Source organism: Salmo salar, chromosome 18 (genome assembly GCF_965601325.2).
Source record: "Salmo salar chromosome 18, fSalSal1, whole genome shotgun sequence".
Lineage (NCBI taxonomy): Eukaryota > Metazoa > Chordata > Actinopteri > Salmoniformes > Salmonidae > Salmo > Salmo salar.
Genome location: NC_138308.1, coordinates 69830416 through 69848205, shown reverse-complemented (window position 1 = coordinate 69848205; position 17790 = coordinate 69830416). Strand labels below are relative to the sequence as shown.

At 43.4% G+C, this 17790-nt stretch overlaps 1 protein-coding gene across 4 annotated transcripts in view; it reads left to right on the top strand.

The window, feature by feature from the left end:
* The window catches only part of rtn3 (reticulon 3), a 33068-nt gene that overhangs the window by 4774 nt on the left and 10504 nt on the right, over nt 1-17790 (top strand). For 2 of the 4 annotated variants that reach the window (XM_045701315.2, XM_045701316.1), the window contains exon 2: nt 1610-1657. The exons of 1 other annotated variant lie outside the window; for it this stretch is intronic. In XM_045701315.2, the coding sequence (XP_045557271.1) occupies nt 1610-1657 (48 nt within the window). Of the gene's footprint in view, nt 1-1609; nt 1658-11207; nt 14386-17790 lie in introns of those variants that run through there. One more of the 4 variants, XM_082965080.1, reaches the window with a different exon arrangement.

Below are 17790 nucleotides of genomic sequence, written 5' to 3'. Positions count from 1 at the left end.
GATCTGGAATCTAGGCCTATGCAGTGAGGAGCATGCAGATATGGCTGTAGTTTATGAGAGAGTCTGGTTCCCTTTCTCTCTGTGCCATTCTTGTTCTATCTCTGCTACTCATTTTCTCCCTCTCTCTGGGAGACTGCTGCTCTGCTCGGCGCAGACCATATAATCTCTAAGGTCAGTGAATCGGGCTGAGGCAGCAAACTGACCCCGGGGGGTATTTGAGTGTCATGTCTTGGCTCTCTTCGGGATGGGACAGAAATGGCTGGCGTGACTGGGATGCCATGTTAGGGCCTCCTCCAGTTCCGTATCATCGGCCCTCAGGGGCATAGTCCTACATCCAGATCTAGTAGTAGAGTATAGGGCGGTGTAGTGCCAAAGTAGGTTCACTTCCTACTCCGGTCAGCTGCCCATGATAGATTTGTCACATGGCTGGAAGTGTTGGAAACATGAGCTATATGAAGCCATGTTTAAACCTTATCTAGAGCCATGGTCCAAGTCTGTAAAAAGGCACATTTTGCCTTTGTTAGTCCGCTAAAAGTGTTTCTCTTGCATAGATCTTCTTAGATAAGTGACATTTTGAGGATGGCTTTTTATGGACGCTTCGGTCTGAAGTGGTTCTTGCAATGGTTTCAGGCCATTTTGGAAATGTCAGCAAAAGAAGAAGACGGTTGACTCATCTCTGATTGCGGGAAAGAATGAAGGTGTGTCATAGGTAGGATTAACGTGTCTGGGCGAGTCTTTTAACAGATGACTGCTGTACAGCAAGAGCTCGCCAACCTGCCCAGCCGGTCTCTGATGTGATTTCACTTTGGGCAACCATATTGCTTCTTGATCATCCAGCTCATGAACTTTACATACCATCCCACTCACGGCTGAGAAAATTGACCGGAAAGTCTCCCCTTGGTGTTCCCGAACCGTGGAATGTGTGAGAACGAAAGAGTAAAGCCGTGCACTTCTAGTTAGTTTGATATTCATGGAAGCTGTTTGATGGTAATGGTTCTCTACAAAGGCTGTTCTTGTTCTTCAGGATCACATGAGATTCAGAAGTGAGGCAGAAAATTTGATCACTCTCTGCATAATTGCCATGAAGTGAGTGCAGTGTTGCTGCTTGGTTGGCATCGGGTTTCGTAAACCATGGGCGGAAATATGTACACATTGCAAATAAATTGTGTGGAAAATGCCATATAATTGCACGTTATAGAATGCATTGTCGGAAGCATCGTTGTTATTTGTGTGTAGTAAAATAGAATTTGTGTTTGTCATAGTTTGTTGTTGGTCATATCTCTGTTATTGTCTTCTCTTTGCCTGCATAGGAAAAGTTAAGTGCATGGATGAAATTGTTTATTGGTAGTAAATTTGTGGATGCAAACAGTTGCATGGGGTTAGAAAGAGTATATTAGTAGTTTTTTCACTGTAGTTTCTGACACTAAGTTTATAGAGCATATTGTACAGTTATAAGGTTGGATAGTGGAAGCCCCACCAGGCATCCAGTTAATCAATGTGTTTTGTTAATGTTTAAAATTGGGCAGGGTGGGTACGGGTTGTTATGGAGATGGGAATTATTTTCTGCCACTGAAGGATGTTCATTATTCTGTCCTTTTTATTTTTTCAGATTCCTTTCTTTCCTCTTCGCCTGTATCTCTCATTCAGTCTCCGCAAGGCAAGTGTATGGTTCTCTTACGGTGCTCGCCTGCTGTCCTCTATCCTCCCTCTGCCTTTTACTCTCTTTCTCTGTCCTTTTCTCTTGCTCGGCTGCCACTGTAATGCCTTCCATCCCTCTCTCTAGTGCCCCTCTCCTCCTCTAGGCCAGACCAGACCACGAACTTCATACTAGAGGCCCGCAAAGAAACCTGCAACCTATCATCCCCCACTCCGCAATCTTCAACCAACCCCCACCCCGTTCCTTCCCACTAGAAGCCCTGTAACGTCATCCCATCTGTTTCCTATGCTGCTGACCCTCTGCTGCCTGCACTAATTGCAATTTTAGCAGGGCAGCGAGGCCCATCCCGCTTTCAACAGTGTCTGACAGTTGGAATTTTTAACCCCCCCCAAACTGGAGGCAAGAAATACTCAATTAATAGCAGCGAAATGGCTAACCCCATAGCCCCTGACTGACACCAATGGTGCATGTCAAGGGTAGTTTGAGTTCAGACTCAAAAACAGTTTAATCTCTGTTGCCAGAGGAAAAATCTCTTCAGGCATACATGTAATGTACCCAACCTAGGTAGCATATTGTATACAGTATATAGGCTAGACACAGCCGGATACGTGATGGTGATTCATCCACAGGTCTAATTGCTATGTACAGTAAATGAGTAAGCCATCTATTGATGTTGTAGTGCTACAGTACGTTGATTCCCAATGGAATGCATTGACATTCCCCATTGGACTAGAGCCGTTGCCAATGGAATAGATTGATGCCAATTTATTCCAATCGAAATTCCAAACACTTGAAAAGGGTGACCTAGAGTAGCGTTATATACTCAAACAAGCAATACAATGAAGAAGAGCAGAGCATGTTTCAAATTAGTTTAGTCATTACCCCCAAGCTCTCGTACTCTCCTCCAAAAGCACCCGGCTCTATGTTTTTACCCCATCAGAAAACTGACAAGACCTAGAAATCAAAGATGTGGGGGAAAAAAACGTCTCCACTCCCCACAGTATAACAGCAAGCTGATCCATTTCCAGTCTTTACTGCCTGCTCTGTCACATTATTTAGGTCAACGGCACTGTAGGTCCAAGATAATCCCAAGATTGCCACTTATTTTAAGAAAGCAGAGAGAAGTTCAAGATCACTTTGTGTGCGGGAGGAGCTAAAACTCTAAAAATGGATCAGGTTGGTTGTCCCAGGGGACCCTAGATGTCCTTGGATAATGGCCCCTTCCCTCCAGGCCTTAGGCCCAATCTCTAGAAGCCCCCCTCCCCATCCATCCATCCCGCCCCAGTACCATCACCGGCACTGGAGGATGAGAGGCACTGTGAAGATATCCACTAAACTCACTGCTCTATGCCTTCTCCAGGCCGGGGTCTGAGTCCTGGACCCTGGCTGCTCGCTGCCCCACCACCTCTGCTCTATGCCTTCTCCAGGCCAGGGTCTGAGCCCTGGACCCTGGCTGCCCGCTGTCCCACCATCTCTGCTTATGGCTTCTTAGGCTTTTTGCATGTGACCTCTGCTGGAGCCAAAAAGTAGGTTTTCTTTTATGGTTTCATTGTTTAGATTTTGTTCTTTTGATTTTTCTCTCTTGATTTGGCTTTTTGGGGTTTATTTTCTACAACACAATTTTGTAGAATTTATAATAATACAGTGTGTTTGTAGACCTAGGAAGTAACCTAAAGAATGGATAGTATAGAGATTATTAAACCCCCGACTAGACGGGCAGAAACTGAAAATCTATCCTATGTAGTGCTAGGATATTCACACAGTCAAACAGTGAGCTAATCACACAGTGAGAGGGAGATGGGCCTTGGGACCTATTCCCTCCATCACTAATTGGATATGACAGGGCTGTACCCAATGGAATTTGATCTCTTATCATTCTGTGACTCCTCTGCAGCAAAGATATTTGGCTGGATTCAGACTTTTTTTGCAAATGCTTAACAATAACAGATTGTAGGTCTACCACCACGGGATATGAGGCACAATTGGAATGTGACTTAGAGGCGCAATATCCTCTTGCCTTGAAGTGCATATGTAACATGCAGTTCTGGTCCTTATAAAGATATCTAGCTTTTGCTTGACTAGAGGCAAACATGCATCCTAGCTAAGATGGAATCCTTAATGGAATTACTGGAAGACTGTCTTATCAAGTAAACAGTTTGACTCCTTCCCATAGTGTCAAAATGATTGAGGTGATTGAGACTTTCTCATCGTGAAGAAGCACATCCTTTTTAAGTTGCCTTGCTAGGCATATTATGAGATGTTGGTTGGCCTATGCCAATGATTGTCTATTATATTGACAAATAGTCAAGTGACCGCTCTAATGATGGAAATGCATGTCCTCAAAACTGGAAGGCAGGCGGGAGGAGACGATATCAGGTTGGATCATTCTAGCCAATGAGAGGGCAGATAAGCGTGTGAACAACAGGCCATAAGAGATGGGACTCATCTTTGACAGCATCTCCATTTTAAAGTAGTCAATCGTGATTATTGGAGCAGTTGCTTGGGACATCTTGTGTCCCGGTCCAACTCTAATCTCCATTTTAAAGCAGTTAATTTAATTTTCATTGGCCTATTGCTAACCAACGCATAGGAATCCCCATCCAGTTGACTACTTTAAAATGGTGGAAGCCCTCAATGGCAATTTCCATGCTAAAACGGGTTATAGATAGTGAGGACTCAATCGTGGATATCTCTGACAACAGGCACAATGGCAATATAGTTGTTATTTTCAAAGTTGCCGAAATGCCATTCACATATCAGTGCATTCGTAACAACCTAACATTATGAAACATCTATTCAATCAAATAAGCCTTGCGTAGCAAATTACAACTAAAACGGTTTGTTGACCAAATTCGACACCGTCATTGACCCCCTAACAAAAATTCCTCACTTCGTGGCCTTAATTTCATGGACAGATTTTGGGCAGAATAAAACCTCTCGCTTTGCCTCTTCTGTTCTGCCTCTGCTCAACAGTCCATTAAAATGGGGATTAGTAATGAAAGTGTCCCTTTTTGAAGCCCACACACTTTAACACTCTCACTCAACTCCAATGACTATGGGGAGTAGATTGCGTAAGAGGAGTGAGGCGTGGAAGTTCAGTGATGCCCTCATTTGAGGATGAATGAGTATTACAAAACAGTTCAAGTGGGTGACAATAGATAAAACTCCCCTTTGACAGTGTTTCTTATGAAGTGTTTTGGGTCGTGTTATTAGTGATTACAAAATACTACGTTGCTTTCTGCTAGATAGAAAGTCCATTTTGTGTATGTGGCCGAGTTTGAACAATGCAAAATGGCCCTCAATGGGAGGGGAAGGCAGGGGTCCAGACCAAGACAAAGTTCACCAGTGAGGTGTGGACCGATGAACAACATGTCCTCAGTACTTTGTGTATTAGGTTGCTGCAGGGTCACGCTGACAAGTCACAATGCTCATACAGAGCACCAACTTACACCAACAAAATACTGCAGATAACTCGTTGATGTAAGTTATTGAGTAGGCTAGTTTATGAAATGTACGTTAACGTTTTAATATGAAATGAAAACGCCATTGATTTGTTAGTCTTTCATACCTTTTTGACTAATTCGTATTAATGTCCAGTCTGGTTTTTATAGCTGCCAATTCTCCATGTTCGCTTGTCGCTCTGTTGAAATTGATAGTGGGGACCATGGGACTTATAAAGGGATCATGTGATTATTGCGGACAATGTATGTATGCCACCCTGCCCCAGGATACCTGTGGCACTCTGTCATTGGAGGGGGGATCCTTGTTCTAGTCCATTTCTAATGTCACCTCTGCTCTGGCACGAGGAAATGGCGTCGGGTTAGCTCGCTTAGTGACGTGATTGACAGACAGCAGCGCAGGGGGGGGGAAATTCATTATTTAGGAAGCCTCCCCACATCAGGGGCATTGTCCAGCTTTTTCTCTGTGTTGTGTTAGCTGGGTGTTTAGAAAATCTGGCTGCGTTTTACAGGCAGACGAATTCTGATCTTTGTTCTACTAATTGGTCTTTTGACCAATCGCATCAGATATTTTCACATCAGATCTTTTCAGAGCTGATCTGATTGGTCAAAAGACCAATTCGTGTGGGGAAAAATAATGACCAGAATTAGCCTGCCTGTGTAAACGTAGCCTTTGGGGTTCAGTTACATCTCCCTGTTGATTAACAGATAGGAGGGTAGGCAGAGGCCAGTAGAGTGCAAGTTACAGCCATAAAAATTAGCCCATAGGCCCTCCTCTGCAGATGAGACGAGTCCTGTAAATCAATTACGTGTTACATTCCCTCCGCTTTCTATTCGTTATATTTTTTTTGCTCCAAGGTAGTGCACTGTATACATTCCAGGGAGGAGTCATTCAAGTACATTAAAGATATTGGATCTGCGTTAAACTGCTTGATTAATATCCTACCTAATTTACAAGATTGAGATATGATGCAAAAACATGATTATTATAATGAGCTCTGCATAACATTACTTACATACATCTGCGGTATTAAAGACATCAGGAAGTGGATTCCTCTTGGTATGTAGGCCTGAAGAGGTTGTGTTCAAATGGGAGCCACAGCTCCTGGGTAAGGGATGTACAGTGGGTCCATAATTATTAGCACCCTTGATAAAGATTAGAAAAAATAAAAAATACAAATACTGAGCTATAGTGTATGCTAAAAACAATTGGGAAATATAATTTTTTACTAATACAATTGCTCAGGGAAAAATACAGTACCGGTCAAAAGTTTGGACACTCATTCAAGGGTTTTCCTTTATTTTTACTATTTTCTACATTGTACAATAATAGTGAAGACATCAAAACTATGAAATAACACACATGGAATCATTTAGTAACCAAAAAAGTGTTAAACAAATCAAAATATATTTTATATTTGAGATTCTTCAAAGTAGCCAGCCTTTGCCTTGATGACAGCTTTGCACACTCTTGGCATTCTCTCAACCAGCTTCACCTGGAATGCTTTTCCAACAGTCTTGAAGGAGTTCTCACATACGCTGAACACTTGTTGGCTGCTTTTCCTTTGCTCTGCGGTCCAACTCTTCCCAAACCATCTCAATTGGGTTGAGGTCGGGGGATTGTGGAGGCCAAGTCATCTGATGCGGCACTCCATCACTCTCCTTCTTGGTCAAATAGCCCTTACACAGCCTGGAGGTGTGTGTTCGGTTATTGTCCTGTTGAAAAATAAATGATAGTACCGCTAAGTGCAAACCAGATGGGATGGCGTGTCGCTGCAGAATGCTGTGGTAGCAATGCTGGTTAAGTGTGCCTTGAATTTAAATTAAAAAAAAATTGTCACCGAATACAACTCTTAACTCTACTACAACCTTACCGTGAAATGCTTACTTACAAAGCCTTAACCAACAGTGTAGTAGAGTTAAGAAAACATTTACTAAATAAAAAGCAACACAGTAGAATTACATAACAATAACGAGGCTATATACAGGGGGCACCGGTTCCGAGTAAATGTGCGGGGGGTACAGGCTAGTCAAGGTAATTTGTACATGTAGGTAGGGGTAAAGGGACTGCATGGATGATAAACAGCGAGTAGCAGCAGTGTAAAAACAAATTGCGGGGGGGTCAATATAAATAGTCCTGGTGGCCACTTGATTAATTGTTCAGCTGTCTTTATAGCTTGGGGGTAGAAGCTGTTAAGGAGCCTTTTGGACCTAGACTTAGCGCTCCAGTACTGCTTGCCGTGCGGTAGCAGAGAGAACAGTCTATGGCTTGGGTGACTGGAGTCTTTGACCATTTTTTGGGGCCTTCCTCTGACACCACCTGGTATATAGGTCCTGGATGGCAGGAAGCTTTGCCCCAGTGATGTATTGAGCCGTACGCACTACCCTCTGGAGCACCCTACGGTCAGATACTAAGCAATTGCCATACCAGGTGGTGATGCAACCGGTCAGGATGCTCTCGATGGTGCAGCTGTAGAACCTTTTGAGGATCTGGGAACCCATGCTAAAAATAAATAAATCACAGACAGTGTCTCCAGCAAAGCACTATCACACCTCCTCCATGCTTTACAGTGGGAACCACACATGCATAGATCATCCGTTCACCTACTCTGCATCACACAAAGACATGGCGGTTGGAACCTATTCGGTAAAAGACCATCTTCTGTATACCACCCATACCTTGTCACAACACAACTGATTGGCTCAAACGCATTAAGAAGGAAAGAAATTCCACAAATTAGCTTTTAACAAGGCACACCTGTGTATTGAAATGCATTCCAGGTGACTACCTCGTGAAGCTGGTTGAGAGAATGCCAAGAGTGTACAAAGCTGTCATCAAGGCAAAGGGTGGCTACTTTGAAGAATCTCAATTATAACATATATTTTGATTTGTTTAACACTTTTTTGGTTACTACATGATTCCATATGTGATTTCATAGTTTTGATATCTTCACTATTATTGTACAATGTAGAAAATAGTAAAAATAAAGAAAAACCCTTGAATGACTAGGTGTGTCCAAACCTTTTGACTGATACTGTATGTTTAACAGGTAATAAAAATTAATCTAAAAAAGATATGGGTCAAAATGATTGGCAACCCTGTTTTCAATACGCCATCACCCTGCCAGCACCCTACCCTTCCGAGGATAACGACACTGAGCCTTTTTCTAAAATGTTTCATGAAATTGGTGAACACATTGGGAGGGATCTTAGAACATTCCTTCATACAGAACCTCTCCAGATCCTTGATAACCTTTTGTCTGCGCTTATGGACTGCCCTCTTCAATTCAAACCACAGCACCGCCTTGATTTTGATAAATGTCATTGGCACTTGGATTGAAACCAGTTCTATGATCAGATGACATGAAAATAGTGCTCTTTGGCCACCCACACCAGTGGTGTGTTTGAAAAACGGAAGCAAATGCAGAATAGTACCACATACCTATACTAAAATATGGTGGTGGGTCTTTTTATGTTATGGGATATTTTATTTCCACTGGTCCTGGAGCCCTTGTTAAGGTCAATGGCATCATTAACTATTTTTAGCCAAAATCCTGGTTGTCTCTGCAAGGAGGCTGACTCTTGGATGCAAGTGACTCTTCCAGCAAGACAATAACCCCAAGCACTAATCAAAATCCACAAAGAAATGGCAAATTAAACACAAAATCAATATTTTGCAAGGGCAATCTCAGTATCCGGACTTGAACCCCATTTGAGTACATGTAGCTTGAAATGAAGTAGGCAGTCCATAAGCGCAGACGAAAATAAAGCATTTTTTTATTTACCTAGGCAAGTCAGTTAAGAACAAATTCTTATTTACAATGCCGGACGAACCTGGGCCAATTGTGTGCCGCCCTATGGGACTCCCAATCACGGCCAGATGTGATAAAGCCTGGAATCGAACCAGAGACTGTAGTGACACGTCTTGCACTGAGATGCCGTGCCTGAGACCACTGCTCCGCTCTTAACTCTGGTTATTAAGGATCTGGAAAGATTCTGTATGGAGGAATGGTCTAAGATCCTAACCAACGTGTCCTCCAATTTCCTAAAACATTTTAGAAAAAGGCTTGTTATCCTCACAAGAGGAGGGTGCTAGTATTGAAAACTGGGGTGCCAATCAATGTTCCCTCTAAATGTTTTTGACACTGAGCAAACTTTAACGTTGTGAAAATTCTGTACAACTTGCAGCGCACGTTTGCTGTGAAAACTGAGGGTGTACCTGCTTTAAGTTACAGTTTTAACAGTGGCCATGTAGGCTACTGTGGCTATTTTGATCATAATGTAGGTCTAACAGAGTGGCTTACAATCAAAACAATGGAGAAAATCCATCCCATAACATTTTAACATGGAAATAGCTGTTGTATCATTCAGCCTACAGTAGCAGCCAATGTGTGGTGTTCAATGTAGGCCTACATTCCATTAGACTTTTGAAAAACACTTGCAGGGCTTGACATTAACCTGTTTATCTCCTTGTCCTTCAGACAAGGAGGCGACTGAAAATGTTTTTGTTTGATGAAAGATACAACTTTACAAAATAAAATACATTTATTATTCCCATACCATTATTACAGTGAATCAGACAAATTATGCTACCCCCTGCCAATTAGCTACTTAGCTTATTCAAGCCTGTCTCAAAATACAACACTGCCCCTTTAAACAAAAAAACATCTCTTTGCCTGACTCGCTTTTCCTAGAAATGTACACATTTTGTGCTCTTGTAGGTAGCAGTCACCCCCATTGCTGACTACAAATGATCTATAACTGGGATAATAACTGAACAAAATGTGCATGTGGCTACAGGCATCTCTTGCTTTGATCTCAAACTCAGGACCACAGGTGTAAAAACAACATTACAGTTCAAAGTAAATGGCACAGATCCATATATGGCAATGGTTAATTTGCAATAGGTCTACTGCAGCTCTGATTGGTTATGCCACACGTTCTGTGGAGAGTGCGGGCTGAGTGGTGCGCAATCGAATCCTACTCAGATGTGTTCTGCCTACAACAAAATCTCTTGCATAGTTCATTTTTGTTTCGGTATCTTGCGTTGATTCGATCCCAATTGCCACACTAAAGAGAAACGTTTATAGTATTAACTAATAGGGACCACTCTAGAAAGTTGAGTGAAGTTCAATCTCGTACCCCTCTCTATGGGCTGTAATTGTTCTGCGAGGCAGTCCCGGGCTATTGCGCTCCTGCGCACAGTTTAGAGGGCACATTGGCAACAATCATTTTGACCTGTCTTTTTTAGATATTTTTTTTCTTGTTAAAGGGCAACTCCACCACTTTTCAACCTAATTTTCATTATCTCAGCACAATACCAGTTTGTACATATGTGAAAACGGCGCATTTCTGTTTTGTCGAAAAAGAACCCAATGACCTCATCAAAAGCTGAAACGTTTTAAAACCAGTGATTTTTCAAATACAATGAAATTTGCGGTGACGTGGTGCACAAGAAAATACCGTTCCTCCGGCTAGAAACTCATTGAAGGGTTTTGAAAAGCCCAATTTTTCTTACTTTTAATCCTACCGTGTGATGTCACGGAGAAGCATTATTTTAGGGCCGTTCTTATCTTTTTGACCACAGATCATAGAATTGTGCCATTTTCACATATCTAGACACTGGTATTGTGCCGGAGATCATGAATATGAGGTTGAAAAGTGGCGGAATTGCCCTTACAAAATCTCTTCCTCTGGGCAACTTTATTAGTATAATATAATTTCCTAATTCTTTAGGGAGCAGACAATATAGCTCAGTATTGGTATTATTTTATACTTTCTTTTTTTTGCTCAAATTTATCAATGGTGCCAATAATTATGGAGCCCACTATGTGTTAATTAGACCATTATGGAAATAGTGTATTATCATTTAACTCTTTTATACCAGGCTGCAGTCACTTGACCCTAGTCTCTGGCCCATACATTGCCTTGAGAGTTCAAACAAGGAGTGTTTATCCTATGTGACCTTTGCTTCCGGACTTGTCTTCCAGGCACGTTTTATGTCTCGTCCCCGTTGTGTCACATTCAGTTCTATGGTATCATCCCTGTGGTCTTTTATGTTAGTCTTCTGGCGATGTGAGTTAGTGCTCAGTGGTTCTCATGAGATCATTGATATAACCCAGATAGCGGAAGGAATGATGAGGGAAGATTTTGTGTATTAACCAATCTTGTAAATTCAGATGTGATAACTTTGGGTGGTGAGTTGATAGGGCTGCCAGATAAACAGAGCGGTTTGTGATTTCCCATGTTTTTTTCAGTAATAAAGTGCCATGTATTTTGTAGAACATGTCAGACAGAGTACCTGATTAACAAAACCCCAGCCATATTCTATGCAGCTGTAAATATATGAATATGCATTTAGATATATGAATATACAACCACAGGGCACACAGTTGTATAACAGTATTGTTTATATATGCAATTTTGTTATTTTGTTTGGAGCTGCTTCATTTCGACCATGCAAGTCATTTCGAACGTTGCCTCATTGAAAATGCTCTTCAATGGCAACAACTTCAGATGTTAAGTCAGCATGCAGACTGACACACCCTCATCCATTGCTGCAGTTATACAGTGCCATGCAATGCATGACTGCTTGGGCTGCAACAAAATGGCCTCCGCCGAATATAACTGGAAGTGCATGGGAGTTTGAGTGTGTCTGTGATTTTTATTCCCTCCCTCCTTTCTCCTCCTTCCCCTCCTTACCTCTGTGCATGGCCGATGCAGACAAAAGAGTGGTGCTGGGCTCTGACAAGCCCTCCTCAGAAGCCGTGACCACCTCCCTTCGCTTCGCCGGGCCTTCTCAGTCCGGCTCGTTTTCGCCCGCTAACTATGGGAGCGAAGCATCATCAGGCCCGTCTGATGGAAAGCCAGATTCGCCAATTGTGACATCCCCCGTGTCTGAAAGGATAAAGGCACTGGAGGCCCTGGCAGCAAAGAAGGAGCCAGAGCCCAAGACCGATGGAGGCTTTCCTCACTTCAAAGAGCGCCACTATGAAAAGTCTCCTACAGAGGTGCCGGCAGAGACCACCTCATCCTTCCAGAAAAAAGGAGCCTCCACTGATCAGGATTCACCAGAATCTCCCTTTGAGGTCCTGGGAGAAGCACGGCAAGGGAGTGATTTTGAAGATACCGCAGACTGGATGAGAGCTCACTTACCCCCTGTGCCTGACTTTGAGGACAAAGTAGATTCAAACAAAGATGCTCTTGTGTTAGAGAACGATGGCAAATCCCAGGATATAAAAGGGGAAGATAAAGCTATAATTGATGTTCCAGAGGCGTTTGCGTGTGTCCCTGACGCTTTCATGGACTCTCCCATCGAAGGGCCTAAACTTAAAAATGTGTTCAAAGATCCTGCGCAGCAGTCTAGCGTTGAGGACGAATCTGAATTTGACCTGAGCTTCCTACCTACAGCATACATGACAGACACCCAAGGCCCCTCTGACCTTGACTCTGAGCTCCCTGCCTCTCCTGCCCCTCCTGCTGGTTTTAACTCTCCCCCTTCCTCTGACTCAAAAGAGAAGGACTCAAAGACCAAGCAGGCCCCATGGGGTGATGAGGTAGTCGAAGTCGACAGCTCAGGAGACTCTGATGACACTGTCATTGAGGATGCGGTCTCCATCCTTGCCCCTTCCTTCCCTGCCCCCTCTTTGTCAAGTGATACTGCACCTGTCCCCAACCCCTCTGTTCCCTCTCTCCCTACTGAAGAAAAGGAAACTCCTCCAGCAAAGCTGCCAATGCAGGTCCCTACCATCAATGTTATTGAGACAGACGAGCCGAATTACAGCGATGAGGAGATGGAGATGGAAGTGGAGGAAGAGGAGGAGGAAAGTTCTGAAGTTGTGAAAGAGGCACCAAAAACCCCTGAGCCACAACCAGATGTGACTAAAAAGGAATTCTCCAAAATTCCCCCCTTAGAATATGAGGGCTACTCTCCTCCCTCCTCTCCTGTCGACTCTGATGCTGAATACTCACCTGAACACAAGATCTTGAAATCTGAACGCGATACGGATAATCAAAAGACAACACTATCTAATGATGGGATGCAAAGTGCTGCTGTGTCAAAGAGCTCTAGTTCTGAGGTGTCACAAGCCCAGAAAGTTGAGTCTGATAAATCACCGACCCCCAATGAGTCTAATGAAAAGTCTTCTCCATCCACTGCCAAACCTTCTGAGAAAACCGCAGAGAACCTTTCAGACTATGATGATGATGACTGGTCAACTGACGCACAAGAAATTTTAGTGAAGTCTAGCTCTGCTAACGTTACTTCTCAGGATCCTCAACTTCACCCCACATCCAAGTTTCAAGAGAACCCCAAGTCTGATATTATACAAGATTATATGCAGACAGTTGAGCTCTCAAAATCCAACTACATGCAGGATGACACAATCCGTAAATACGACAGACAGTCTTTTGAGGACGAAGACGCACTGCCACCCACGGATGACACCATTGACAATAAAGAGCTGAACTTTGACACCGTACCAGAACCTTCTCCCTCAGATCCAACCTCTCAGATCCATATCGGAACACTACTCCCTCAAAACAATACAACTACCATGATCTCAGATTTTGAGAATCTCACCTCAATGGATGAAGATTCCTTCCCCAAGCCAGTCGGTGGCCAGCCATCTCCCAGGGAGTTTCCCAAAGATCCATTCTCCTCTTTCCAGAGCGAACCGCCTGGCAACACCATGGAGCCCAAGACTGAGAAGAAACCTAACGATGACATCATTGCTGATCACATGGTCAACAGCAAGACTCTCCCACCACAGGAAGCTGTGGCGGAGAAGGACACTAAAGCAGGACACCATTCACCAGACAATACCAGTGATCCAGAAAGCATTGAGCCCGACTGCTCTGTCTCTGGTGCCACGGACAGCTTCGTCGAGTTCATGAGGGAGTGCCTGAAGTCACGACAGGACGAAGATCCAGAAGACCTCCGTCAAGGTCTAACAGCCAAGGATGAGTGTCCTCCCTCCCAGTCCACACCAACCATGGTCATGGATCTGGAGCAGGAACAACTCACCATCAATGCCCTTAAAGAGTTGGGCAGCAGCCAAGAAGAGGGGGATGACCTTCAGTCTAGTATCAAGGCCTCTGAGAAATCCCAGTCTTCCTTCACCTCAACAACCTCCGACCATCCTTCTCCCCAAAACAAACCTACGTCCGACAGCGCGTATTCCAAAGAGGTAGAGGCCATCGACGTGTGGGTGGCCGAGGCCTACCACCTTGCAGAGCATGTCTTGGCAGCAATACTAACACACTTGTCAGGTAACATGCCTCCCCTCTGGGCTCTATGCCTGCTAACCTCACGCAAGCATAGCACAATGACCACACTCTTCCTCTCTCTCACTTGCACCTTTCTCCTATCGTCTGGTCCTCTTATTCAAAGTGTGAGTACACTAACTATTTAACACATGGATGCATGTGTCTGAGAATTTTGATAACACCATTTAGATTTTGGCATTTTTCCTGATACAGCATCATGGCTGTATTACTTACAGTACCAGTTTAAAGTTTGGACACACCTACTCATTCAAAGGGTTTTTCTTTATTTTTACTATTTTCTACATTGTACAATAATAGTGTAAACATCAAAACTATGAAATAACATATGTAGTAACCAAAAAAGTGTTAAACAAATCAAAATATATTTGAGATTCTTCAAAGTAGCCACCCTTTGTCTTGATGACAGCTTTGCTATTGGCATTCTCTCAACGAGCTTCACCTGGAATGCTTTTTCAACGGTCTTGAAGGCGTTACCACATATGCTGGGCACTTGTTGGCTGCTTTTCCTTCACTCTGCGGTCCAACTCATCCCAAACCATTTCAATTGGGTTGAAGTCGGGTGATTGTGGAGGCCAGGTCATCTGATGCAGCACTCCATCACTTTCCTTCTTGGTCAAATAGCCCTTTGACAGCTTGGAGGTGTGTTTTGGGTCCCACTAAGCACAAACCAGATGGGATGGTGTATCGCTGCAGAATGCTGTGGTAGCCATGCTGGTTAAGTCTGCCTTGAATTCTAGCAAAGCATCCCCACACCATCACATCTCCTCCTCCTCCATGCTTCACGGTGGGAGCCACACATGCAGAGATTATCCGTTCAAAAACACAGCGGTTGGAACCAAAAATTTCATATTTGGACTCATCGTACCAAAGGACAGATTTTCACCAGTCTATTGTCCATTGCTCATGTTTCTTGGCCCAAGCAAGTCTCTTCTTCTTATTGGTGTCCTTTAGTAGTGATTTCTTTGCAGCAATTCGACCATGAAGACCTGATTCACGCAGTCTCCTCTGAACATTTGATGTTGAGATGTGTCTGTTACTTGAACTCTATGAAGCATTTATTTGGGCTGCAATCTGAGGTGCAGTTAATTGCCAATTTCTGAGGCTGATAACTCTCATCAAATTATCCTCTGCAGCAGGGGTAACTCTGGGTCTTCCTTTCCTGTGGCGGTTCTCATGAAGAGACAGTTTCATCGTAGCACTTGGTTTTTGTGACTGCACTCAAATTTCTTGAAATTTTCTGTAATGACTGACCTTCATGTCTTAAAGTAATGATGGACTGTCGTTTCTCTTTGCTTATTTGAGCTGTTCTTGCCATAATATGGACTTGGTCTTTTACCAAATAGGGCTATCTTCTGTATACCACCCCTACCTTAATGCATTTGATTGGCTCAAATGCATTAAGAAGGAAAGAAATTCCACAAATTAAGTTTTAACAAGGCACACCTTAATTTAAATGCATTCCATGTGACAACCTCGTGAAACTGGTTGAGAGAATGCCAACAGTGTGCAAAGGGTGGCTACTTTGAAGAATCTCAAATATAAAATGTATTTTGATTTGTTAAACACTTTTTTGGTTACATGATTTTTACTTACATGATTCCATAGGTTATTTCATAGTTTTGATGTATTCACTATTATTCTGCAATGTAGAAAATTGTAAAAAATAAAAACCCTTGAATGAGTAGGTGTGTCCAAACTTTTGACTGGTACTGTATGTGCCAGACTGAAATCTGGCTCTTACAGTCAATCCTTATGAAGGTCTCCACGTTCACAGACAGAGTGTAGCTGTCCCAAAAGTAAAGGGGCAAACTATACTGGTGTGTGTGTGTGTGTGTGTGTGTGTGTGTGTGTGAGAGAGAACATGTCAACTGTATGTATTCTAAAACAATCCCCTCCCTGTTTTGAGGCTTTGACCCTGTACCGCCCCCCCCCCCCCATGTCCTTAAAAGCTTGGTAGTAATCATGGTCGGACAGTGGGTGGTGGGGAGTTCAAACATGGTGTTCCAGTGTCTGCTTGCAATGCCCCTGGATGTCAGGCGGAGCAGTCGATCCACCAGTGTTGGGTTTCTGCTTAGGTGCAACTTTCCATACTACACTGCACTTAGACAGGACAGGAGACGATCATTCCAGAGACGCGTGATCATTTTGAAGGCGCAGACTTTACTTGACCTTTTATGATGGTCATTATTATCGACGAGCTGGATTGGATATTACAAAAGCATGACCCGACACGTTGAAGGAACTGCAAAAAATAACAACAGCTTACTCGTGCTTTGTCCAACTCCCCTGACTAACGTTGCCATGCCAGTTTGAGTTGGCAAAAGCCCATACAGAAGGGACCAGGCTAGGGGGCATTGGTCCTCTTATTTTGTGTGACAATTGTCACTTGGCTCAGAGGCAGGGTGCCAACCGCAGTAATTAGCTGGATGTCATAAGAGGTTTTATTGCCCTCTTGCCCTCCTCTTGAGTCTTGGCACAGCCCTCCCAACTTCCTCTAGAAAATGATACACGTAGAATAATACATTTTTCTTGTGACCTTCCTTGATTTTAATAGCACAAAGGACACAGTAAATACGTGTTATATACACTGAACAAAAATATAAACGCAACATGTAAAGTGTTGGTCCCATGTTTCATGAGCTGAAATAAAATATCCCAGAAGTGTTCCATGTGCACAAAAAGCTTATTTAAAAAAAAATGTTGTGCTCAAGTTTGTTTACATCCCCGTTAGTGAGTACTTCTCATTTGCCAAGATAATCCATTCATCTGCGATTTTGCATATCAAGAAGCTGATTTAAACAGCAGGATCATTACACAGGTGCACCTTGTGCTGGGGACAATAAAAGGCCACTCTAAAATGTGCTGTTTTGTCACACAACATAATGCCACAGATGTCTCATTTTGATGGAGCGTGCAATTGGCATGCTGACTGTAGGAATGTCCACCAGAGCTGTTGCTAGAGAATTAAATGTTAATTTCTCTACCATAAGCTGCCTCCAATGTCATTTTGGAGAATTTGGCAGTGAGTTCAACCGCAGACCACGTGTAACCACGCCAGCCCAGGACCTCCACATCCAGCTTCTTCCCCTGCGGAATCGTCTGAGACCAACCACCCAGACAGCTGATGAAACTGTTTGGACGACCAAATAATTTCTGCACAAACTGTCAGAAACCGTCTCAGGGATGCTCATCTGCATGCTTGTCGTCTTCACCAGGGACTTCTCCTGACTGCAGTTTGGCATCATAACCGACTTCAGTGGGCAAATGCTCACCTTCGATGGCCACTTGAAAGCTGGAGAAGTGTGCTCTTCACTTGGATGAAGCCCGGCTTCAACTGTACCAGGCTGATTGCAGATGACGTGTATGGCGTTGTGTGGGCGAGCGGTT